This window comes from Symsagittifera roscoffensis, chromosome 7 (assembly GCF_963678635.1).
Source record: "Symsagittifera roscoffensis chromosome 7, txSymRosc1.1, whole genome shotgun sequence".
Lineage (NCBI taxonomy): Eukaryota > Metazoa > Xenacoelomorpha > Acoela > Convolutidae > Symsagittifera > Symsagittifera roscoffensis.
The window spans coordinates 20,078,646-20,105,968 of record NC_087068.1 but is presented as its reverse complement, the minus strand read 5'-3'; the positions used below and the strand labels follow the sequence as shown (position 1 = coordinate 20,105,968).

Here is a 27,323-nt window from a genome sequence, read left to right as displayed (position 1 = left end):
ACGTGATTGCGTTATCTCGTGTAATTGGAATTTTCCGATATTGAACTAATTGCATTACATAATGGATTGTCGTTATCCAACGGATTGAGTGCGTTATATATTTTTTTGGTAGTTGCAACTACGAATTCTTCATCGTGATGGGGGGATTGCCTTTCCCGAAGGAGATCTTGAAATTAGGTCAGTAAAACCCATGTCTTTTCGTGCTAAATGCTTTATAGTAAAATTAAATGGTAAAAGACGATCTACCCATCTTGTCAATCGACTATGATACGTTTTGTTTCCGTGATTAGGTGACAAAGCGGAAAGGAGAGCTTTGTGGTCGGCAATAATTTCAAATTCTGAGCCGTAGAGACAATTTTTGTAATGTTCCACCGCCAATACAACTCCTAATAACTCTAATTCGTTTGTTGAATATTTGGATTCGTGGGGATTTAAAAATCTTGAAGCAAACGATACTGTTTTCCAGTCGCTCCCGTGCAGTTGTTCGAGGGATGCACCTAACCCGTTATGTGAAGCGTCGGTTTTTACTCTCGTGGATCTTTTAACGTCGAAGTGAGTGTTTTCTGTAAGATTGACTATTTCTAGTTTTATCTTATCGAACGCTTTTGTATGAACTTCATTCCAAAGGAAAATTGACTTCTTGTTTAAAAGAGGTCTTAACGGGCTTCCGAGGGATGCTAGATTGGGTACGAATTTGATGTACTGATTAGTTGACCCGAAGAATGATCTTAATTCCTTTAGATTTTTTGGAATTGGGATGTCTTTAATCGCTTTGGTTTTATCGATTAGTGGAGCGATTCCAGATTTCGATATTTTAAAACCGAGCCATTCGATTTCTTTTGGAAAAACTTGCATTTCGACCATTTAACTGCAAAATTGCAACTGTCTAACGTTGATAAAATTTTATAAACAATTTTCTTGTGGTCAATAAAACTTCCTGTGGAAGCGACTAAAATGTCGTCTAGGTAACAATTGGTAAAAGGAATATTTCCCAGTGTTGAGTCCATGACTCTTTGAAATTCATTGGGCATAGCCGAGTCCATAAAAAGCAGTTAAGAATTGATATGCGCCCGTTATATATCCGCCTACCAGGCTAAAATTGCATTGACTGCTAGTAAAATTGTCTAACGACAGTTGACTATATGCATTCTTAGATCTAGATTGGTGAACCACACTTTTCCGGTGGAATTGTTGGAAATTTGAGCCGCTACATTATCCACTAATTCATGTATGTTGGGCATCTGGTATTTGTTCTTGTAAATTTGTTTGTTGATAAATTTTGAATCTAGGGCTAACTTTATCGATTTGTCCTTTTTACAAGTGATAAATATCGGACTAATAAATCTGTCCTTGTCGCAATTTTCTAATTTTTTGATATGTCCTTTGGATTTCAGTCTGATCAATTCTGTTTTTACTGAATCCAGTAAATGTAATGGGACTCGCCTGCCCTTTAGTTGAATTGGCTTTAGTGGTCCGTGAAAGTGTGTTATTTTTGTTTGATTTTTTATTTTTCCAATCCGAAGGAATAGTTGTTTGAAAGTCTTGGAAATCATATCTATTTCATTCTCTTTGTCAAGTAATGTAATTGAATTGATAGACTTACAGTTTTCTTGTTGATGCGTAGCGGGTAATGTTTCTGTGAAACTTCGATTCCCACTTTTGGCAAATTGTCGTTTCCCAAGATGATTCTTTCATGTCCTTTCGTTAGGAAGAAGTGGCATTCCTTATGAGACCATCCGTTTGAGAAAATGGGAAAGATTACTTTTCCAGTGATATTTATTGCATTGTTCGTAAATCCGCAATAAAGTTCTTTAGTCGCTTGGTCCACTGGATATATCTTCACATAAGGGTCTCGTAACTTCAACTCGTGTAGGACGTTTTGTTTAAGGAAACTCACGGGGCTAGCTGAATCCACCAGTATATTGAGAATTACTTAGTTTTCGTTTCCTAGGCCGATGTTTAATAGTTTCTTCAATTCCTTTCCTTGATCGTCGTAGATAGTTGTTAATTTTAATACAGAGTAATCATCGTTATCGCTCTGTCCGGACTCCGACCATGCGTTAATTACTCCACACCATTCTCTATTAGCGTGGTCGTTATTTACATCCGATTGTTCCGAAGGATAATTACAATCTGTATTATTTACAATTTGACTATCCACAATATTTACATTTTTACGGCGTGATTTACAGAGTCTAGTAAAATGTCCTCGATATTTACAAGTCGTATCTTTTGCGGGGCAAACTGCCAGATGTCCTTTGATGAAATTTCCGCCGCATTTTATACACGTGTTGTTCCTTTCGATATTTAGGGTGGGTTCTCTTTTTACATTAAAATGATTAAAAGATTCATTGGAAGGGTATCCGCGTTGGATTTAAAAGTACTCGTCCTTTTAATGTGGTTTGTTATTCCTTTTTCATCGATCAAGGCCACATTTAAAGCTTCTAGTGGGGGTAGAGTTTCCGTAAGAAGTTTCCGTTGGATGTCCGAGTTCTTCATATTATTGATAAAAATATCTCGAATCCACTCGTCTTCTCCTGTGGGAATGTCACATCTTTTTGCCATTACTGCGAGTGCCCCCCAGAATTGTTCTAGCGATTCTCTGTCTCTGTTTTCTTTTCAACAGCTTGTGTCTTTCGAAGGTTATGTTTGTCTTTCTCACAAAGGCTAAGGACAAATTTTCCCATAATTCTTTGAAAGAAATTTGCAGAACTTTAACTCTCGTGAACTTTTGGCCGAATTTTTTCTTTCCTTCTTTTCCGAGGGCCAAATAAAGTATGGACCTGAATTTTTTGTCCGCCTCTTCTAGTCTCATGCCGTTGAATTTCTTAGTTTCTGACTTTATTGAGGCCATTTCTTCATCGTCGTACCTCTTTTGCTCACGGATGTTCCTCTCAAAGCGAGATGTTTTTTGAGAATCAGATTCGTTTTCTGGTGGATTTTCTAGTGTTGGAGGGAGTGCGTGATATCGTTCCGTTGGATTTTCGATATCGATGTTTTCCTTTGCGATTATTGCTAGTTGAAATAAGTCGCTCTACTCTTCCCAAGGAATTGGTGGGTCCACCATGTGGTTTTGCCAGAATGAAGGTATACCTCTCACGTTTGATTCGTTACTGTTTGACTGCGCCATGATAAAATGTTCCTTTGTTACAGCTAATTCTACTTAGTTACAGATAAAATGTGTTTAAAAAGTGAATTAATCTCAAAGTTAAAACATTTAAAAGTGAGAGAGCATTCTCTCCGCCGGAGAGAATGAACATAACAATGTCAAATCTAAACTAACCGGTTAAAGTAATTTAAGATTAATTAAATAAAATAAGAAAGAATGGTATGATTCGCAACAAAATCAAAACTGAGCATGAACAAATTTTAAGGTTTTTTCCTGAAAAGAAAACAAAAAAATCAGCAAGACCTATATAAAAGTACTCACTACGTTCACACTCTCAAAATGACGGATCCGAACAATATTTTCGGGCACTTTTGAAAGATTTTTCCGTTTTTGGTTACAATCTTTCAAAATAATGGTGTTTAAAATAGTACCAGAAACCCTTTGGATGGCAAGGGGGTCCAATCCCTGTATGGTGAGGTGCGCTGGGAAGCTTAACATCCGTTTTTGAATCTAAAAAACATAGCCAACAGACAATTGGAAAGTCAATGAACAAAAGTTCAGAAAAAATTGACTTCCTTTTTTTGAAAACCTCTCAATTTTCGAAGAAAAAACGTACGACTTCAAAGCTCTTTGAATTTGTAGAAAATTTATGACTGGCACTTTTCTGATAAAATTAAGCCAATTGGAAAAAAGGACCAATAATAAAGATTTTTATCTAGCTGGGAAAACTGAATTCCACTTTCAAAACTAGAAGTCCATTTTTTCTTGAACTTGACACTTTTGCTGTTCGATAGTAACAAAGGAAATGAACTGAACTTAAAAATAAATCAAAAATCACCCGCGAAAAAGTAAAATTTGCGCCTGATCAAATTCTTAAGCTTTCGTGAAAAAAATACCGAAAAAAAATCATCACGACTCATATAAGAGTCTGAACGACGTTCATCGACTCTTGATTAATCACGCCTTTTCGCGTCATTGGCATTTTTTTTCTTATTGGAGAGCATAATTCAAAATTTATACAGCCAAAGCATAAAAATGAGCCTGAACTTTTTTCGCTAAGAAAAAAAACAAGAATAGCCGGTTGCTGTGCAAGTAGTGCAGAATGTTCCGACCACATTGATAAAACAAGAAAAATAATTTTTCTACAATTATGTGTCGTCTTTTCCCCAAATTAGTGCGATCAGAGAACTAAACAAGCACGTAGAAAATTATCGAATTCGGTATAATCGGCATTTATCATCAAAAAACAATAACAAACAAAAAATATATTAAAAAAGATCAAAAAAAATACAATTTTTTTTGCACAAAAATTTATATTTTTTGAATAGATTTATTGGCAAGGAAGCGCTAAACGAAGCTTCTGAAACTAGTTTTCTTAGCCTAAAAACCAATTTTCATATAACTAACGATCCTCAATTGCTTTATTCGCTCAAAATTAGCCGGTCGGTTGCTCAAAGAGACAAGAAATCAAAATTTCAAACTAATTTTTCTCGACACTAGGACAAATTTTTTATTTCGCTCGAATTACGACTGAAAGGGCTTTCATAAGATATATCACTTGACCCATTCCGATGATTATTGCCCGATTTTGGGTGTAAAAACAAAAAAACTAAAACACTCGAATACAAAGTTCCTTCCACATTTTCTACGATCGGAACAAAAACAACAGACGACGAAGCTATGTGAAAATTCACATAACTCATAAGCAATTAAATACTGTGTTCCTCATTGCTAAAGTAATATAGGTCAGTGTATCAATACAGAATATTTGGAAGCAAATTAGTATGAAGGTTATTTAATAGACAACAAGCTCATTCTGTCAACATGTCAAAGTTAGCATTATGTACCTTTTCGATGGAATTGCGTCAAGGCCTTAAACCAAACAATGCTATTCATGTTCTGAACCTAGAAAGGGTACTTTTTAATAGGCTTCACACGTAAACGCAACACCCAGAGAGACGGAATTTTCCTGATGACCGCATACGAAGGCTAGCCTAACATGTTACGCGTGCGCCTGAATATGAGTAGCAGGACAAAACATACTGTTATTTCAGTATTCCATTTAGCATATTTTTCAAAGACATGAGTGTCTTTTATGTCTATGATGTTTAGAAAACTATCCAAATTAACAAACTTAGTTCTCCGTTTTCAAGTATTCAAACAAAAATGATTACAAAATTTGTATATTTTAACATAGTCATGCTCACTACTTCTAAAATGAGTTAAATATCTGGCGATTTTTATCAACATCATAATTAAATCTTTCTAGTCGACGGCCAATAATTCAGGAAGGAACTGGAAACCGAATGAGAACATTCACCGCTTGAGGTGGAGGACCCATAAGTGCAAAAAGCCAACAGCGATAAACCGAGAAGACGATCTTTCTCTTTTTGAAATTTTTCCCAAAGGGATGCGTAATAAATTATGTACGCGCCCACCTGTTACTTCGGGACTGAGCGGACAGCAATGCAAGGATACCTTGCCAAAATTGCTGTGCCTGAAATTCATCAAAAGACATTACGGACCATCGACTTAAGGCCAACTCACGATTCCGCGTTCCTACTTCAAGTTTGCAGCTGATGAAGTTTAGCTTCACATTTTTGGCGATAGCTCACTAGACGTATTTTTTTCAGTGGCATTCCTCTGTAATCGGTCAAACTCCATTTCAAACTTCCACTTGTTTTTAGCAAAATAAGAGAGGCGCAAAGGAAGGTGCTGTCAATACCAAAGTAGGAACTGCAAGTTTTACTTCTGGCAACTCGGCCTTAACGACGATATTGAGAAAGCTCTAACCCTGAGTATTTGTAGTGTTAAAGCCGAGCGTTGATTCAGTGGTTGAATTCAACCAGCAAACAACCCAGTTTTGCTGTCAACCGAGTAGCTGATATCCTTGAGTCGACATCGGTTCGATGGTTTCATGTTGTGATTGGAGACAACCCTGCCGATACAGAAACTCGTGGTATTGCCGCTTACTCTCTGAAATGAAGCAGCTGGGTCACCGGTCCATTGTTCCTGAAGACCCCTAATTGACCTTTCAATCCAAATAGGGCGGTTATCGATAGAACCCGACTAGGTCCAGTCTATGATCTGAATGGTGGTCTGAGCGGTCCGCACAATTTAATGCAGTATCGATAAAACACGTGGTCGCAAACATGGCTTTTACCTGGTCCTCGTCGTTTCAGAAAATCGCATAAATGCATAACCGATCTTGCGGAAATTCATATCGTCGAAGAAAAACTTCTGCTTCATTCAAGTTAGACTCGTTTCCAGCCGAGTGTGAGCTACTGGCCTCAGAAAACATTTTAAGAAGTCGTATATATTCATAGTCTTTTTGCGTGGGACCTAATGGATCGGTAAGTTCTACTGGTCGCACTTACCGTCTTTCTGTAACCGAATTATTGGATAGCTAGTACCGGCTGCTCCGCTTTTTTCTCCGCTTCTATCTAAAAGATGATAAGCAATTCATTAACTAACTCCGCTCCATCATGTACCGTAGGTTTGTTTTGTACGATGATGTCTGACCTTCCCGTAGAGCGATTAGGTTACCGTCACCCACCGTTCTCGAACTGCGGAGTCGACTATTCAACACCTTTATGTTGCCATTGGTCAATTAACCAAAAAAAACGGCTGGGGTTTCCACGTCATTCTCTTTGATTTCGTTTTTATCCGTTGACCCAAGTTCGTGAAGGATGGCTATCGAGCGCTCTATCTCTAGGCGAGGAACGCCCTCTGTGATGTGGTCAGACAATGGAACTAAACTTGTAAGAGCTGAAAAAGGGCTTCTTTGCATCAAAAGTTGCAAAGCAGCTCCACCCTCAATGCTCGTTCACAAAGATATCAAGTTGAAGTACAATCCATCCAATGCGCCTCATCACAGTGCAACATGAAATGAATGGTTTGCCGTTGTAAGCGCGTAATTTGGTATGGTATGGTTTAGAATAAGATGGTATAGTGTAAAATGGAACATTTTGTAGTACGGCATAAGGCAGATTGGAACATATTGTAGTATAGTATTAGGTGTACTGGCATAAAATAGAATGTAATCGGTTAAAATCTCACAGAATTTAAAGTATGGGTGTAATAGCGTAGAGTAGAATGTAATGGGGTAAAAAAACCTCAAATAGTGGGAATGCTGAGCTCTATTAGGTCGATAATTGTCCGGAATAAACGCAAGCAGTGTGGAACGTATGTTTATTGGCTCAACATGATATTCCGATGGGTACAAATTTAAGACCTGAGCCTCCAACTGATAAAACTTGACAGTTGATCGATTCTACCTTCATAAAAAAACAAAGCAGCTTTGTTATGCGGGCTGGGGTTTTCTTGAGCGAAACTTTTTACAATTAAATATCAAAAACCAATACCACCTTTCGATTTTACAGGCAAAAACTACGTTTCCGTAATTTTTGTTCCTCATCTGAACTCGTTGATTCTTGATTGCAAACTATCTTTCGAGCAAGATAACTTGCAACAACTTGGTCTGGAATCCCGCTAATAAAGTACTAATAATAAAAATAATGACATACCGTCGAATAAAACCGTGTCGCCTCCAGCTTCTACGCTCAAAGACTGTGCTCGCCTAACAGCACCTCTAGTAGCCGGTACCGTTTTGGTTTTCGCAGTTGCAGCTTGAGATCCTATTCGCAAATCACAATTATCCAACTCCAGAGGGGAGGGTGATTTACAGCCATAGTTGACAGAGAGACTTCGTCTTGAATGAGAGGGCGATCGTTCACAGCTGAGGTCAGGCGACCGACACTTTCTGCAACAATACTTGATATTATTCCATATAGACTTATTGATAGCCCTTTAATTCAATAAACATGAGAAGTTAAAGCCATCTATTACACAGAGGCGAAGTTGCACTTCGCATACACAAGCAAAAACATTCAGTTTTTCCCAGTATCGTTATCGATCGAGTAAAATTTTTGAGTCTATAAAATTTCGTAAGTGACGCAAGCCAATTACGACGCATTAGCAGTACCAGTCAATATGAAAAAGACAATTTATCAATTGCATATGCCTCAATTTGTATTTGTAATACAAAACTGCTCGTATCAGGGCAATTCCCTCTACGTTCTGACTGCTTTTTAAGGTATATGGAACAGTAAAAACAGGAAAAAATTAGATGTAACAAAGAAAAGAAGTTTTTAAATTTGAGAATTTTTGTGATATCAACCCCCCACACGCCATATAAAGTACGAAGTGACAAATTTCGCTCTTATTAAGAAATCAATTATGGCGAATATCTTCCTTGAACCAATTTGGAACAATTTCTAAGACGGACTAAATCTCCGCTTACGCGTTAATAGCGCTAAATATATCGCGCATTAATTTTCCCAAATTGACCAAAATGGCAATTTTCAAACCCATATAACTTTACTACGAGAAAAGATCACAGATGAAATATTTTTTCAAATTTAAGCTTGAGGACAACAATACCTTTTGAATAATAAAAAATTCGTCAAAAATGGCTAGTTAAAAAGTCGAAATTTGTCTGAAAAAAAAACTATCCCGAGCACAAATATTCCGTTACTTTCGTTACGAAAGTCGGAACAAGACTGCTCGTATCAGGACGAAGCCCTGAATGTTCCGACTGCCTTTTAAGGTCAAATGAGCAGTAATAACATGAAGAAATTAATTGTAACAAAAAAACGATTTTTTTTATTTGAGATTTTTTTGTGAAAACATCACCCCCACACGCCATATTAAAAACAAAGTGACAGATTTTGCTCCTATTAACAAATCAATTATGGTATATAATCTTCCTTGATCCAAATTGGAACGATTTTTTAGACGGTTTAAATCTTGCTTACGCGTTAATAGCGCGAAATATATCGCGCGTTAATTGTCACAAATTGGCCAAAATGGCAATCTGTAAACCCCCATAACTTTACGAAAAATGATCACAGGTGAAATATCTTTTCAAATTTGAGCTCAGGACAACAATAACTTTCGAATGATATAAAACAATTCTGTCAAAAATGGCTAGTTAAAAAGTCGAAATTTGTCTGAAGAAAAAAAAACCACCCGAGCACAAATGTTCCGTTACTTTCTTTAGGAAAGTCGGAACAAGAATGGTCGTATCAGGGCGAAGCCTGAATGTTCCAACTGCCTTTTAAGGTCAATGGAGCAGTAATAACATGAAAAAATTATTTGTAACAAAGAGCGAATTTTTTTTATTTGAGATTTTTTGTGAAAACATCACCCCACACGCCATATTAAGTTTAAAGTGATAGATTTTGCTCCTATTAACAAATCAATTACGGCATTTAATCTTCCTTGAACCAATATGGAAAGATTTTTAAGACGGTTCAAATCTTGCTTACGCGTTAATAGCGCGAAACATATCGAGCGTTTATTTTCCCAAATTGGCCAAAATGACCAAAATTGCAATCTTTCAGCCCCCATAACTTTACAGAAAATGACCACAGGCAAAGTATCTTTTGAAATTTAAGCTTATGACAACAATAGCTTTCGAATGGTATAGAAAAATCCGCCGAAAACTGCTAGTTAAAAAGTCGAAACTTCTCTAAAAAAAATAACCCACCCCGAGCACAAATATTCCGTTACTTTCATTACGAAAGTCGGAACAAGAATAATAGTCGATGTTAAAATCCTTAGCATTGGCTGTACTTAATAGCTAGTATTGATCAAAATGAACACTTTCCAAATGAACACATTTTATCGCAACAATATTCGCGGTTGGAGAAAAAGATAGTTCATACTATAACACAATCTATGCTTGTGTAAACAAAGGTAACTATCAAGACCAATTTATTTTCACATGTACGCATAGATTACTCGACTTCACATTATGCAATGAGAAGAAAATTTTGTAGCAATAACTTTGCAAGACCAAACAAACAACTCTAAACTAGGTGGGGAAAATCGCAAATTTCGGGGCCACTCATCTACATTACGTAGCCTTTAGTTATAATATATCTTGCAGCTACTTTAAATTTGTTTTAAATCAAATCAACATTGCGCAAAGAACAACATACGAAGAGGTAGAGCACTTTGAAGAGTTTCTGGACTTCACACTGGCTGCTGGAGAAAACTTGAATCCCAGAATCGAAGACCTCTTTTTACCTCCCGAACCACCAAAGGGCAGTCTGATACTCTTCGGCGAATCCTTGAACTTTCCCGTGACTGAACTACCCGAATCCTGTCGTTCTGTAGGTGGAATTGCCTTAGCTAATTCGAATCCCTTAACAGGATTCACAAAATTTTTTCGCATTCTAGGCCAAGTCAGTTCCCGAATTGTCTGTTGCTTCTTCTGACTTCTCTTTCCGTCTGTCATCTCTTTTGTGCACATACCTGATGATACACAAGGATTGAGCCGGAGCCGAAATAGCACTTCGCAAAAAAAATTAAAGAGAAACTTTGAAACCTCTTCAGGCTCAGAAAGATAATTTCTGAGCCGGATCAATTCAATTCTAAACTATGATCCAGAGGCGAAGCAGAGCTTCGCACCACTAGCGATGCAAATATGAATGACTATGATTAAAATCAAACGGAAAAAAACTTCAAAAAATAGTGTTCTCAAAACAAAATTTGCAACAAAAGCCCAAAAACATTGCTGAATCATTAGAAAATAATTCTGTGGAATAATTCTGAAGTCTCAACTGGAATCGAACTCCCGGGCTTTGCCGTCTCAAGCATGGGGGTTACAGCAACATGGAAGAAGGCTGAACTTTGAATTAAATCGGGCTACGGGAACTAAGCCGACAAAAATAAGCATACGGACGATAGCCCGAAAAAAGCGCAAAAACTCTAGTTCAAAAAAGGTCCCGGCCGGATTCGAATCGCAATCCTCAAGCAGAAGGGTTGCCTCTACCTTAGATGCGCCGGATGGTTGATTGAATTTGAACTTATAATAAACAAGCGGTAACAAAGACGAAAATATCAGTATCTGAGCAGAAACTTTCACGCCGAAAAAAAATCGTAAACTATTTTAAAAATTTTATACCCTTTCACCTCTCAGAACACACGCAAGCACACAAAACTTTTTTCAATCTCCAAATGACGCAAGCAATAGGAGGCCACTATGTCGATATAAATTAAATGTCGACAAAAATTAAATGAAACCGATAAAAAAGACAATAAAAAAGAAGAAAAAATAAAACTTTCACTTACCGAGCTGGTAAAATTACAACCAGTGTAAGAAAAACAAATTTCGATTCTGACGGACTTTTCAAGTACTAAAACTCTTAAAGCAACTACATTGAAAATTGTTGGCAGCAAAAAAAAACGATTCTTAGATGTGGTAACTAAGCCGAAAAAACATAAGCAGACAAATGATAGGTCGAATTTTTTTGAACCGGAATATTTACCATTTGAAAAAACTTCTGGTCAGATTAGAACCCAGGACCATTGCCTCCCCAGGCGTAACCGTTACCTCTAGGCTAAGTGTGCAAGTGACACTAAGAAACTTCAAATCATTATGAACCACGGTACCACCAGGAGTCCAGATGATTCCTGTGAACAAGGTTATTTACGCGAAAAAAACGTAGTACCCGATTGCAATACCCTTGCTGTTCAACACAACCGGATTGAAACAATTTTTAAACGGCTATCAATTTTTGCCCTAAAAGCGACATAAAAAAACTAATTTTATTCCAATAAAACCAACCGAAACAATGCGAGACGAAATTAACGAGAATTAACTTTATTAATAAAGCAAGCTATCAAATGATTCAAGTGATTATGTTAAACTAGTTGCTAACCCGAAAAAAAAACTAAATTCTAGTGTGATAACGCTTGCTTGATAAATTATACCCAGATAAGACGACGCCTGTCAAAACAGGATCTAAAGGCTCCAAAAAAGTCTAAAAACTTACTCATTGCAAAGAAATATATGGATTTTTGAGTATACTGATCAAAACTTGCCACTTTAATCAGGAAATTGTATCCGTGTGTTTTAGCTTTTTCTACTTTTTGATTTCCATTAATCGGAAGGGGCCGAGTATTGTATGATATTAAAGCCCTCGCAGTAGCAATTTCGAAATTATTAAAACATTTCTGAAAAAACTTTGCAATGTAGAGAAAAACCGTGTATTTTTTATTTTTGGTCTAATTTCGAGCGAACTAAGCGAGCGATCGAGCAGTATCTTTATGCGCAAATAAGACCTAAAGACTTAATACTCACCAAGTAAACCTAACAAAAGACCCGCAAAAAAATTGAATTAACAAAAAAAAAAACTATTTTTTTTTGTTTTTTTTAAACAAACAAAAGTTTTTTTTTAAATTAATTTTTTGTTAAAATATATGTCAAATATGCGTTTTCTTCTTATAACGAATGTACTTACTCTTTACGCTTTCGTTCAGATCTGCTCATAGCCGAACGAACAAAAAACAAAGCTTTTTATGTGGTAGAAACTTTCGATGCTACTTTAACAGCAACCGGCTATCCTTGTTTAAGTAAACAGATAATTAAACTTGACAATGAACAAACACCGGCTCAAAAAAATCAGCGAGAACAATTTTACGAGCTTTCCTGAAAAAAATTTTTAAAAAAACAGAGATGAAGCGGAGTTTCATAACACTAGCGATACAACACATACATAGCATTGCACGCTAGTGGAGAGTACATGAGATGAAAGACTATGTCGGAGAACTATTAAAAAAATAGATAAAATTAGTGTCACCTTAGGTACCAATGGTTCGAAGAAAAAATAAATCGTGTTGCAGCTCTTTGGGTTTCAAGTACTTTCAAGGATTTGCACTTTTTCGTAAAATTATCCCATTTAGAGAAAACGGGATCAATAGTTACTTATTTGTTTCCTTTGAGATATCAAAAAATTAGGGTGGTTTTTGAAAGTAGAAGTTATTCCTGTTTTTCGTGACCCTTCCACTTTTGCTGTTCGATATTGGAGTTTGCCTTCATTTAACAAAGGAAACGAAGTGAACTTTGAAAGAAATTTTCAGACATCTCACTGAAATAAAAACAAGTAATCAATATCACCTCGTTCTTTTCCACTTAAAAATTCAATTACAGAAAAAGAATGGGGAAACACAACCACCAGCAGTAAATAAGCTTTTTGTATTTAGCAAGCGGCCACAAGACCGGTAATATGTGGGTAGAAACACAATGGCCGAAAACAAAAAATGCAATAAAAATTTGTTTTCATAAAAAACTTCGAGCGATAAGTTTTAAAACTGTGAACTTTTACATTGCAAATCAGGGTTAGTAAGCTGAAAAACAGGAGTAAATCGACAACACTTGCGACTAAAATGAAACTGCTCACAGCACAAGAAAATCGGCGATAAAACAGATAAAACCGGAGCAGCCAAACGAAATTCCGGCAATTCAAGTTTTCTTTTCAAATTCACACTTAGTACTTTATGACCTGAAAGAGCATGCTTCACCACTGGACCAAGTGAGAAGGGCCTGGAAGATATTGAGGTTTCATACTAAAGCACTTTCGCAATTATTTTTTCAGATTTTGCTGGCATTTTAATCTTCCATCATGGGAGAGTTTATAAGCTGAGGGACAAATGAAAAGTTGAAAATGTAATTATTGTACCTCTGTCTGAAGATGTATCAACGTGTGTCGAACGTTCCGTTGTCTGTACAGGTTCAGATGCCACATGCTTGTGAGAAACTGACACTCGTTTTGCGTTCGTGTTATTCGGAAGTTTGAACGTTTGAGTGATTTCTTCCGTCATCATAGATTCGGCCGGGTTTATTGAGTTCTCCTCGTATCCCGAGGAAAAATAAGAATCCAGATCTTCAATCACTTGCATCTCTAAACAGGTCAACGCTCAATTCAAAAACTATGAATGATATTCATGAATGGGAGAATGAAAGCTTTGCTTAATTTCAAAACAGTTGATAAGAAAAGTCACTAATTTGTGCGTAAGGTACATAATAATCCAACCATCTCCACTGTGCGAAAACATTTCTGAGATTTTGAGACAAAAATTTTGAACGATTGACTTAAATTCAAAATCATCCAAATTTTGCTCCTAAAAACGAGTCAATAAGCAAAACTTCCAAACCGCTGTTTCTCGATACTGGATAAAGCTTATGGAACTTTTTTCATGCTCAAAAGAACAAAGAATTCTTTTTGCCCATTTAAAAATTCCGTTGAAAAAATGACATCTTTCAGTTGACGCATTTTTCCGCCTTAAAACCAACTGAAAATCATGGAAAGAGAAATTTAGTTTAAAGGTCACTTTATTTGAGAACAGTGACGATCATCACAGAGCAACCAGCTGAGACTTTCAGTTAATTACCGAAAAGACAATCATTTGTCGGAGGTTGAGCAATTTGCTCAGAATCTTCCAACGAGTGATTGAAGTGCAGATCACATATAAAACATTTTTTTTTTAAATTTTTTCAAAAACGGTATTTTTTCTTTGTTTTCAGTTATTTTTGTTTAGATGTCTGAAATTAAACAGCAGCAATACAAGAGGTTGCACCGAGGTGAAGCAGAGCTTCGCACCACCGGCATTGCAACAAAATTACATAAAAAAAAAACAAATCGAAAACAAATTTAAAATGTAACCAAAACGTGTCAAAACAAATTTTAAAGTGTGAACGAAAAATGTGAACCAGGGTAACTCAAAATTTTCGTTTGTCTCGATGAAAGACAACTAAATGCCCAACTAAAGCTGGAGGTACGTATTTGATATTTTTTGAATTTGTTATACTGATGCGGGACAAAATGCGTAGTTTCAAAAATTTGAAGATTCCCAATTGAAGATTCGCAAATCTGGGTTTCCAAAACGGTCAAAAATTCAAAAGTATGACTTGTTTGCAGGCCAAGATTTTTTGGTGAAAGAATACGACCGAAGCTAAATATAAAGGTATGCTGTCAACAACCTGCTGTTTCGGTTACACCCAAAAAATTCAAAAAACAACCATACATCAAAATTTGCACTTTTCCTAGAATCATAAAATTATGTGGCTAAAAAATTTGGTCGTTGTACCGCATTTAAAGAAGCTTCCCGACACTCGTTCTTTGGACTGAACCCAAAATCTCGAACATGGAACTCAAAAAGGTTTTAAAAATGGCTAAAAAATCAAAAAAAAAAATACTATTCCGAGGGCCATAAATAGTAATTTGGGTGTATAAATAAATTTGGGCTTAGCCGTTTATGCAGGAGAGCTCGCCAAATCCATTCCATTCATTAAAACAAAAATCTCCGATTTTGGAGAGAAGTTTTTGAGAAAACGAAAAAAATATCAAATATATGGGTCAAATAATTTCCCCCACAGACATTTTCGAAGGCTCTAGACAAGGAGCTTAAGAAAAAAGAAACTAGGGGAGTATGGACGCACACAGAGAGCAGGCTGTCTTTCCATTGATATCTCTTTTTTTGAAAATCTTTAAAACATTTTTCGAGAAAAACTATAATTTTTGCAAACAAAAAAGATATTTTCCAGACCCTTCTAAAAAATTAAAATAAAACCCAATACCATACATTTCAAAACCTGTTTGTTATCAAACAGGAATTTAAGGCAAACAAGCCAAGCTAAATCGCCACTTACGCTACGCGTTAAACACTGAAGAATTGCAGGTATTACTTGAAACAATTTTCAAAACCCTGAACTCCTTAAAACGATCACAGATGAAAACAAGAATATCAGTATCTTTTAAACGGTACCAAACCAATAATCTGTATAAATATCCGGAGTCTATCAAAACTTGAGTGCTGGATTTAACGCATATACTGTCACATGACTGCTAAATTCAGGGCAAAGCCGTAAATAATCCGACTGCTCTTTAACTGGCCTTGAAAAGTTTTAAGCAATTTAAAAAAAAAAAAAACTGGAAAAAATTGAAAGATAGAGCTTTGTTTTTTTTCGGATCAACCATACATACTCCACCCCACACCCTAAGTGACCTACCGTAGAATCTCCCCCTTAGCCACGTATTTATTGTGAAACCATTTCAAACAAAAGCGCAGAATAAGTGCTTGAGAAAACTTTTCAGAAGGAAACCTATTTTATACTGTTAATTAACCAAAATTTTATTGTAGTTCTATTTGAATTAATTTTTTGGTTAATTAGATCAATTTGGTTTGCCCTCAAAGTTCCCACCTTTATTGATTAGGGGGGAAATTGTACCGCTGATCCGTTTTTCCTCTCTCAAGAGACAGTATTTAAAAGTAATTATTACAATCCTAGACAAAAAGAGAACTAACATTACAATTAGCTTGCCTCAGTTCACTTGGGAAAGGTTTTTGAGGGATAATTCACCACGTGTAAGCAATACGTGGTTGTGCTTTGAGCATCATAGACTAATTTAAGTGCGCTTTTAAGAATTTGTCCCATGACAAAATTTGCAATTTTTAAACGCCCAGCTGTTCAACAATAATGATCAGAGAAAAATTATTTTCTTGCTTTTGAACTCAGAGAATCAAACCCAGAGAATCACTTTTAGCAAAAAAATCATTTGCATATAAAAAAAAACGAGGTGTCAAAGATGCAAAGGTGACAGCGTTACCTCTCGGCCAAAAGCGACGGAACCTGGAAGTTGTAATGATTCATTAAGCACGTTGAAAATTTTTTTACGGGAAAACTCTTGTTCCCGATTAAAAGACACTTGCTTTCGCAAGTGCTATAATAGCTTATATAATATTGATATTTTACAAGAATAATTAGGAGGCTAGCATTTCATCGTGTCACTAGAAACTGAGACGTATTTACCTCGACACTGAGGCATATTTTTTTGGTTTTTTAAAAACCACATCAAAAACAAAAGGACTTTAATATGAGAACACTCTTGGACTTCTTTGAACATCCTTTGAGGCTTTCGATTCGAAAAAAACCAACATATTTTTTTGCTTGCAACCTTTTTAAATGCAACACAGACGCGAAATTGCACTGTGCATACAAAACAGTCAATTGAAAGAAAAACAATCGAAACACATTAAGAGGACCAAATAGCTTCTCTCGATTCAACTATATATTAATTCTGAGCCGGATTGAATCGCCACTTACGCTACGCGTTAAAAACTGAAGAATAGCAGGTATTACTTAAGCCAAAGTCGACAAACTGGCATTTTTCAAAACCCTGAACTCTCCAAAAATGATCACAGATGAAAACTACTTTTTAGTTTTGGGTTCAAGAATATCAGTCTATTATAAATGGTATCAAACCAATAATCTGTAATAATATCCGCAGTCTAACGAAACTTGAGAGCTGGATTTAAGGCATATACTGTCACAAGACTGCGCGATTCAGGGCAAAGCCCTAAATAATCCGACTGCTCTTTAACTGGTCTCGAAAAATTTTTAGCAATTTTTTCTAAAAACTGGGATAAAATGAAAACTTGAGCTTTGTTTTGTACTCTCTCAAGAGTCATTATTTAAATATATATGTTAGTTTTGTGTTCAAGAATATCAGTATCTTTAAAATGGTATCAAACCAATAATCTGTATTAATATCCGGAGTCTATCAAAACTTGAGAGCAAGATTTAACGCATATATTTTCACAAGACTGCTCAATTCAGGCCAAAGCCGTAAATAATCTGATTGCTCTTAAACTGGCCTCGAAAAGTTTTAAGCAATTTTTTTTAAACTGGAAAAATTTGAAGGCTTGGGTTTTTTTTCAGATCAACCGTACAACCTCCCCTCACCCCCTAAGTGACCTACCGTAGAATCTGCCCATTAGCCACGTATTATTTTTGAAAACACTTCAAATAAAAGCGCAGAATAGACTGCTTGAGAAAACCTTTCAAAAGGAAAACCTATTTTATACTGCTAATTAACCAAAATTTTCTTCTAGTTATATTTGAATTAATTTTTTGGTTAATTAGATCAATTTAGTTTGCCCTCAAAGTTGATATATGAAAAACCAGTATTTTATCCCCTCCCCCTTATCGATTTGGGGCAAAATTGTACGGCTGATCCGTTTTTTCCTCTCTCAAGAGACAATATTTCAAAGTAATTATTACAATTTCTAGACGAAAAGAGAACTAACATTACCAATTAGCTTGCCTCAGTTCAATTTGGAAAGCTTTTTGTGGGATAAGTCAGCACACGTAAACAATACGTGGTTGTGCTTTGAGCATCTTAGACTAATTTAAGTGCGCTTTTAAGAATTTGTCCAAACGACCAAATTTGCAACTTTCAAACGCCCAGATTTTCACCAATAATGATCAGAGAAAAATTATTTTCTTGCTTTTGAACTCTTCATCCGTTTTTTAAATTTTTTTGTTTATTATGCTTATTTCGAACGCCAAAATTGATCTGAAAACATCAATCATTAATACTCCGTTCAGGGGTATCAAAATCTGAATAGGGTTAAGGGGTATAAAATTGCATATTGTTTTTCCGAAAGACAAATCAGTTGAATAACTTCCAATGAACTCAAATACAACCGAACTAAACAAATTATATTTTCGATCTTCGAGGAAGAAATATGTCATGATGAAATTCTCTAAATTTCAAGAATATTTCATGAATTTTTTTTTCGAATTAGTCCAGTTAGAAAAAATTGGATCAGTATGTAATTTTCTTTTTATTCTCCTAAAAAATTAGCATCCGCTTTCAAAGCTATCACGTTTTTCGACCAATTCCGCTCGCTTTTTTCATTGGAGAGCATGGTTTGTCTTCGTTTTAGCAAATGAAATTAAATAGAAATGAAAAAAAAAAAATCAAATTCAACCGCCAAAAGTCATACTTGAGCATGATGAAGTTTAAAGATTTTTTCCTGAAAAGAAAAATAAATAAATCATCACGACCTATAAAAGCGTCTTCACTACGTTCATTGACACTTAACAATTGAAACTTATTTTCTCAGAGAAAAATCTGGAATAAATGAAGTGAAAAGAACAACTTTAATGAAAAATTGACACCTCTGCAAAACTGAGTTGCCAAGTAAAACAACAATAAATTCAGTAACGTTTAAGTAAACGCTTGAATGGCATTAATAATCCTGCGGTTAAGCCCGCTGCTGATTTATTTGAAAAATAATTGGTCAAAAATTGCTTTTCCATTTGCCTAACAATGTATATAATGCATTTTTTTACAATAGTGGAAATTCAAATGTTTGAGGGGGGAAGGGGGTATTAGGATAAAAATGAATAATATCAAGAGATTTATTGACAAGATAATTAGATACACTTTTTGATCACAACCCTGATTCCGTCACTTTCTTCAAACACACCAAATTACCACGTTTTTGAAGAACCTAACCTACCAAGATCAATTGTTATTATATAAGGTATAGTTTATGCTGATAATTAAATAAACCTTTAGTACCCTTTTGAGACTTAAAATGAAGAGCGAGTATTTTAACTCAGAGGTCAATTTTAGCTTCAAAACGAAAATCAGTTTTCAACGCGAGGTTTAAGATAAACAGAAGTCACATCGCCAAAAGAAAAAAAGTGTTCCAATTTTTAACACATTGCATTGCCTTAATGCTTGTCAATTTCGCAACACTCCTATCAAAAACTTGGTTAGTAAAAAAGTAAACATTTGCTCCCTTTAGAAAATGAAGCTTAAAAAACTGGAAAGCCAATTAGCCAGAATAAAAAATAGACGTGAACAAATGACTTTTTCCTGAAAAAAAATCAATAAACACTTACCATTACAAAAACTATTCTAAGCGTACTTTCAAATGCAGAGCTGACAAAATAATCTTAAAATTGTAAAATTGAATTTTTTAATTTTTACCTGTCAAATGCGTGTTGTTCTGTTCATCCGTTTCTAACAATGCATCCTCGAATAAACGGTCCGAATTCTCCTCGCTCACAGTCCCATGAGTAAATGGCTCCTCGAGGTCCATCACAACCTCGTCAACTCCTCTGAGATTCTCCGATCGACGCTTCGAGAACCAGTCTAATTCTGTGCGGTTCCTCGGAAGAGTGCGATTTCTTCGGCTCTCGGTGGCAAAACTCGGCGAACTCATGAACGGATTTGCCGCGTTTGTCATCCAATTCAGATCTATTGAGGGTGAATATGATCTATGCCGACGACGATGGAGCTCTGAGAGTCCTGCTGCTGCACTGGCCCGACGTCGAGTTAAGTTGTCGTTCGAATTCCTGACAAGAGGAGAACGTAGCGTCGAATTTCTAGTGAACGGAGAACTTTCAATATAATTTGCTTGAGGTTCAAAGCAACTACTTGTACGTAAGGTGTTCAGCTGTCTTAAAATTGCGCTTTCTTCTGTTTGAGTACACTTATCAGTTTTAATTATTTCACATTTAGCCGAAAACAAAAAATGAATCGACTTCACACGCCTAGATATTTTGGACCGCATTTCAGGTAACGAAGTAACAGGCACGTGATCTATAACTCGAAGCTTCATTTTGGGCTTGAGTACAGATTTGAAATTAGAATCTGCTTTCACTTCGATTACAGTTAGATGTCCTGTAATATCCGAAAACATAACTCCGAAATTGCTCCAGTCGAAAAGAGAACGTAGGTGAAATCTAACGTCGACATCCAAAGTATATTCGTTGGCAGCTGAAGATACGTTTTTATGGAATTCAATTTTAGGCCAAGAAATCAAACTGCTTCGCATTTCTTCATTTTCCAGTCTCAGTTTCTCAATTTGCAAAAGAAGGTTGCAGTTTTCAGAACGATAGGTTGACAAGGAATTTTTGATGAAGTCGATTTCACTCGAGTTCTAAAATAGCATGATCACAATAGTTCAACAAATAATTGCATCTTCAAATTCATTAGCGATAAAAACAGGCCAGTCACTCTTCAATTAGCACAAAGTTCCGAGAAGTCATTGCAAACAATAATTTGTTGATTTTCTTTCAAATAAATGTCGAACAAAACTAATCGATTGCTGTTCAGAAAAACATAGCCGACAAACATTGAAAAGAGTCAAAGAGAGCAAGTAAACGGAAAAAAAACTGTCGTCTTTTCAAAATATCTAAATTTTCGAAATTCAAAGAAAACTATTTTTCAAAGCTCTTTGAAATTCTTGAACAATTTTTGATTGACACTTTTTTTTTATCGAACCGACCCATTTTGAGAAAGCTAGATATAAATGGTTAACTTTTTTTCCGCTGAAAAATTCGATAACTGAATTCCACTTTCGAAACTAGAAGTCGATAACGTTTTTCGTGACCTTTCCACTTTCACTGTTCGATAGGGGTTTCAACGGAAATGAACTGAACTGGAAAAAAAATCAAGATTCAAACTGCAAAAAAGTAACCTTGAGTCGCAACAAACTTAACGTTTTCTGCCAAAAAAAATATACTACTACTACTAATGCGTTTGCTGTCCATTTTTTGATTGTGGTGGGCTTGGACATCCGAAAAGTGCCTAAGCAATGATATATCTGGATTGCTATTTCATGGAAGATACGTTTTTCCATGCCATTAAACCGAGGCAGTTTGTGGGTTTGAGGCTTAAAGTATTCAGGTCGCGTTTAATACAGTCGATCAAGCGTTTTTTTTAATACAGTCAGTCAAGCGTTTTTTAGGTCTTCCTGCTGGTTTCTACCTGAAACTGAAACACGGTCTCATGATGTAAGCGCATGGTCATTTTCTCTTTGGTAAACATGATCAAAACATCGTAGCCATGACCGCACTTAAAGCTTAACCAGATCAACAAGACTGTCATTTTAATTACTGCTTCGTAAGTAACTGTCTTTATAAGAGACTCAAGTCATCCTACGCAGAGCTTCCATGTCAGCACTCTCAACAGAGCTGGATATTGCTTTGGTCGGCGCCCAGGCTTCAGAGCAGTACATCAGAACTGGCCGGAGAAAAACTCCGTAGATATCACCACTTCTAATCAAGTCAATATCTTTTTTCAGCATCAGAGGTGAAATTTACCGCCAACTCGTACAGAGCTGGCACTCAGACCAATGCTTTCACCGAAAACCCGGTAACAGACCTCTTTGACAAAACCTAGGGCTTCAGATTGACTTAACCGTAGAGTAGCAAGCTGATTTGAGCGATAATTGGAAGCATTATTGCATCTTGGACGGACATAATAAGTACTATCTTTAGAATTTTTCTTAGACCACTGCATTTTTATCCACCGATTGATTACAAGAAATTCAATGTATTGAATTGGCGCCGACTCCCTTTAAACAACAAGCGCAGGGATATTTTTCGGTTTTTTAGGAATACACTTTTGGCCTGAAATCAAATGCTCTGTCTCATCCAATTTGACTTCTAAACCGCGTATTCTAACCTGTACATAGAATATCCATTGGTACCGTGGAACGACAGTTTCTCGCAACCTCTTCCAATACTAATATAAATAGCAATGAGCTAAGCGCCGATCGTTGTTGCGCGCCTACTTTAATTTTAAAACAATCACTGCAGCCTTGGGGCCGGTGAACTCTGGGTTTCGACTCAGTTTACATACACATTATTCGTTGTACCACATTTACGGGAAATCTGTTGCATCAGAGCCCAAGTGAGCAGTTCCCTGGGAACACGGTCCAAGGCTTTTTTGAGATCAACAAATACCTGGAAACCAGTTTTTCTTTTCCAGAAATAGTTCCCTCAATCTTCTAATAAGAAAAACGGCATCGGTAGTTGATCTACCACCTATAAAGCCAAATTGCATGTCAACTATTTAAATCAATTGTCTCAAACATTATTCCAGTACTTTTCAAAAATTTCAGATGCGTGTTTCAGTAATCAGGTGCCTCTCTAGAGTCCACACTCAAACGGATCGCTTTTTCCTTTGTATAAAGCAAGATTTTCACTTTCGCTCCAGTCGGAGGACATAAGACCGGAGTCCACCACTTCCTAAAGGACTGTGAAAGTCCAGCAAGTCCACAATGCCTGGCAAACTTTATCATGTCCGAATTTAGCCCTGTTGGTAATGGGCTTTTCTTATTTTTCATCACTCTCAGTGCAAGTGCCTATTCCTGGATAATAAATCCCTCCAATGGGCCTGCAACTGGGGAGATATCATAAGCTTCAAATGGAATTGCTTCATTTAAAAGATTTGAGAAGTAGTTTCGCCACTGCGAAAAAAAAATCTTGGTCACAAGTCAGGAGTTCTCCTTCAAAATTAGTGAATTTTGCTCAAACTGCATCCTTTTGATGACTTTTCATTTGCTTGGTAAAGCGGAACATTTAATGTCATGTCTACGTACCACAATATTCGTCTCTGACAACATTCAAAAATTTGAAGATCGCGTTAGCAAAAAATCTATTTGGGTGGAATTTTCGCCACTCTGAAACGTACAAAAAACAAGAAAAAATCACGACCCATTTAAGCGCCCTGGCACTATACGGACCAAAAAAATTTAAGCCGATTAGTCCCTATATCATTCTACCTTTAAAGCATGTTTACTCAAAATTTATGTTTTTACAATTTAAAACATTTAATCTTAGTACAAGAGAGACACTGTCCGCTCTTCGGTCAAACAGTCTGAAAAACCAAAACATTCTGACCAGTTTCTCTCAACGTTGTAAAAACTTCTTATCTTGAATCCGAATAACGGAGCGTATTTGAAGGTTTATAATTAGTTATTATAGTTAGGGCTATAGAGATACCGCATAAAACGACACAAAACTGAAAGAAAAAATAATTAGTCCACGAAAACATAGCTATCAAACATTTGGATAAATATACTAGCTACAGACATATTACACGGATAAATGAATGGGTGGCTGGATGTATGGATGGCAGGATGGATGAAGGCTGAATGGATTTATGGCTGGATGGATGGCTTAATAGACAGATGAGTGAGAGAGGAAAAATAAATAGCTAGATGGAACGATGAATGACTTGATGGATGGACGACTGGTTGGTTATCTGACTGGATGGATTGCCAGATGAAGGGATAGCTGGTTGATGGCGGGATGGATAGCTGATTGGATTAATGAATGACAGGATATATGGCTGGTTGCTGGCTGCTTTGTTGAATGGATGGCTTAAAATATTGAAAGGCATGATGGATGGATGGGTTGCTGGATGATTGCACTGGGGGATAGAAGGCCTGCTGGATGGATAGATTCCTGAACGGATGGATTGATGTATGAACACCTTAAAGGATCAATGACTGGATGGATCGATGGCTTGATAGCTTAATGCATGAGGGCATAAAAGAATGAACGGATGGCTAGATGGAGGACCCAATGTATGGATAGAAGGCTTGATAAATTGCTGAGAAGATGGATGGATTGACTTAATGAATAATTAAATGGCCGATGGATGGATGGCTCAAAAAATGGTCCGCATTATAAAAAACTGTCTGGTTGGATGAATGGCTGGTTGTGTGGATCGCTTTATGGACATTTGAATGGATGGCCCGTGATATAGTTGTATGTATCGTTGGATGAATGGTGGGATATATGGATGCTTGGATTGACGGATGGATGAAGCGCTATATGGATGGATGTTTTGTTGGGGAAGATCGATGAAAGAATGAATGGATGACTGAATGGATCCACGATTGGCTGGTTTGATCTTTGAGGACTTGAACGATCTGAGCACTCACGTTTAGACGTCTGCAACCCTTGAGTTAAAAACTAAAATCACACCCGTAGCGTCAAAATTTGAATTACTTTTTTTTGAAATTAAATTTTTCAAAGGTTTTAAAACACCATCTTCAAAAAACGTTGAGCTGTCGAAATTAAAAGCCAAGTAGTTAGAATTTCTAAGATAACTTTGACAGCGTCCTAACAAGGATTTGAGAATTTCAAACTCAGTGAATTATTTTAAAATAAATCATGAAAAACGGATTTTATAAATCTCAGTTTTGCGACCCGCGGGACAATCCTGACGGCTCCTCACTGTAGGGTTGATTATTTTAAATTAGCGAGTTGATAATTGAAACGACAAGAGCCCGTTATATTAGGTATTGATGGATGAATCCAACTATTACTCTACACTACACTGGGCTGCTGTCCTCCTCCCTGTCAGTAATGTGATTCATTAAAAGAAAAATGAGGGCACTGTTTTGGCAAAGCGCAACAGCACCGTATTTGGAAACCCCCACGAGGAATCATTACATGATCTTATGAAAAATACACCAAATAGATACCATTTTAAATAAATGCACCACTACATTATGCCAAGTGGATTTTCTTTAAGCCGTAGAACAAAAACCGAATTCACAGTTTTCAAAGTCAGTTGCTTTGAAGAAAAAGAAAAGCAGAATCAGAGCAAGAAAATAACGAACCAAAAGAAAGTAAATAAATTAAAAGTTATCATATGGCGACAGAGACGGTGGCGTTTTCTAGCAGATATCTAACTTATCTCGAAAACTTTTGATAGAACAGATTGAAACTCATGAATAGCTCTCGAAAAACTTCGTGAAAAGCGTTCAACCAAAAAAACAATTCCATGGAACTTTCTGTTGCGTTACTGCAATCCCTTATCTTGTTACGATGATAATTTCTTTGGTTTATAATTTTTATCAATTTGAAGATATTAAGTTGAAATAGTCATTAGCTCAAGCATTATAAATTTCAAAACTCGCAACAAAATCTAAATTGAATTATCAAATGACATCGAAATTGATAACATTCCCCTCTTGCAAACGTTTCGAAAATTAACTGCTTTATCTTCAACAACAAGTTATGCGAAAAACTTTTTTCTATTTCACTCTTGCTAGAAACTATTGTATGGCCGCACCAACTCGTTGAAGTTCGAAGGATTATTACAAGCCAGTACTTCTTTTGCCCACAAACCAGAGCGAAAAATAGGCAAAATCAAAATTAAGATCTCCATCTGCACGAAAAGGCACTCTATTCGATTTTGATGAAGCTGCGCGAAACGATCTCGAACACTCTTTGGAGAAATTGCAAAACCGATACGCAGGTCCCGGTCGAATCAGAAAAGATGGTTTTGAATTAGGAAATAGAGTGCATTGAATTTTCTAATTTGACTTAAATCTTCTAGCAAGCCCAGTTGTTTTAGATGACAACGACGCAGGAAAGATCCCAGCAGAAGGGCGAGTCAGATAAACACTCGCGTAAGGGAGCAATTCAGTGGCGGATTGTCTCACAAGTACAATAAGGTTCTGCTCCGCGAACACAAAAATGTTACGTTCGAAAACCTTTGCTCCATTACTTGCAGAAGAAATCAAAATGACAGAATCGAAAATATCGAGAAGATAAATTAAGCAATCTCAAACATTTTAACTAATGTCAGCAATTGCAATGAGGAAATTATCCAATATCGGAGACGAATATCTTCGCAAATTCGTCATATAAGGGCTACGCAGAGAGCAGCCAAAACTTTGACCTTTTTTTAAACGACAGAAACAACCTCGATCCCGGTCTCACAGAAAATGAAGAGAATTACACTGATGACGAAGACGATAATGAACCATCCGATTTCGATGACCAAAAGAAATGTTATGATATTCACGACACGACTATCAAGATATTATCAATACATTTTTGGATCTAAAGACGAGGAGCCAAATCAAGTTTCTGATCACGAAAAACCTGAGACAGTAAGAACGACTAAGATAACTGGGCAAGCTGAACAAATACGAGTCCGTTGTTTTTCGAATTGTGCAACAGCAAAACTCATCACCTCGGCCCCTCAACTATGAGCAAGCTCGCGCAGCTGTCGATGCGAACATCATCGCCATCAGGTACAAGACGTTGCTCTAGGAGAGGATACTGAAGACAGGAGGGTTAAATTATTCATCGTTCTCGGGAGGCGTCATGTTGAGCCCATAAAGTTCAGAAACTGGACCAATTCCGAAGCTCCCGCTTGAGAATTTCTTTTCCAGCAGGATACAAACGATCGGTTTGTCATGTTCGGTTTTCCGTGAGTACTAAAAGCTTCGATTTATTCACGAAGTCGCCTCAAGCTTCGGTGGTGCTGTTCAGGTATTGCTGACGTTTGCCCCAGGCGACGCCTGTGTATTTACTCAGCGTAGATATCAAACGATTGATTGAAGGAAGTAATTTGTTGCTGGCTATAGATAAGCCAATCATTCCACTTCATAATGATACATCGCTAATGGGTACGGACGTTCCAGCTATTAAGAATTTGTGACGGCCGATGCTTGCGATGAAATAATGTGCGATTGTGGACAGTGTATGCACGAAAAAAGCAAAACTTGATTCTGTTTAAAGAAATCGGGCAAATACCGGAATGCGTTGCGTGTCCGAGTTTCATGGGAGAATGCGGAAAGTATGCACTGCCCAACATCAGAAGCAGAACTGCAAAGTGCCTCTGTGCTCGCCATCTTTGCTGCCAACCACGCAGGATTGAAAATTAACATGCCAACATTCGATCCGTTTCTGTTCAAACAAACTGTGAATGCAGTTGTGAGGGCTATTAATGAGCTTGAGGGATTTAAA

The 27,323-nt window shown here is 36.7% G+C and overlaps 2 protein-coding genes across 4 annotated transcripts in view; both read right to left on the bottom strand.

Moving 5' to 3' along the window:
- LOC134851833 (uncharacterized) overlaps window positions 1-27,323 on the bottom strand; it is a 74,220-nt gene that overhangs the window by 30,339 nt on the left and 16,558 nt on the right. For both annotated transcript variants that reach the window (XM_063868092.1, XM_063868093.1), the window contains exons 6-10: window positions 19,744-20,698; window positions 13,639-13,860; window positions 10,114-10,429; window positions 7,636-7,871; window positions 4,957-4,981 (exon numbers count right to left, since the gene is read on the bottom strand). In XM_063868092.1, coding sequence (XP_063724162.1) covers window positions 4,957-4,981; window positions 7,636-7,871; window positions 10,114-10,429; window positions 13,639-13,860; window positions 19,744-20,698 — 1,754 coding nt within the window. The remainder of the gene's footprint in view (window positions 1-4,956; window positions 4,982-7,635; window positions 7,872-10,113; window positions 10,430-13,638; window positions 13,861-19,743; window positions 20,699-27,323) is intronic.
- LOC134851834 (protein scribble homolog) overlaps window positions 1-27,323 on the bottom strand; it is a 363,789-nt gene that overhangs the window by 320,606 nt on the left and 15,860 nt on the right. The gene's annotated exons all lie outside the window — the stretch shown is intronic.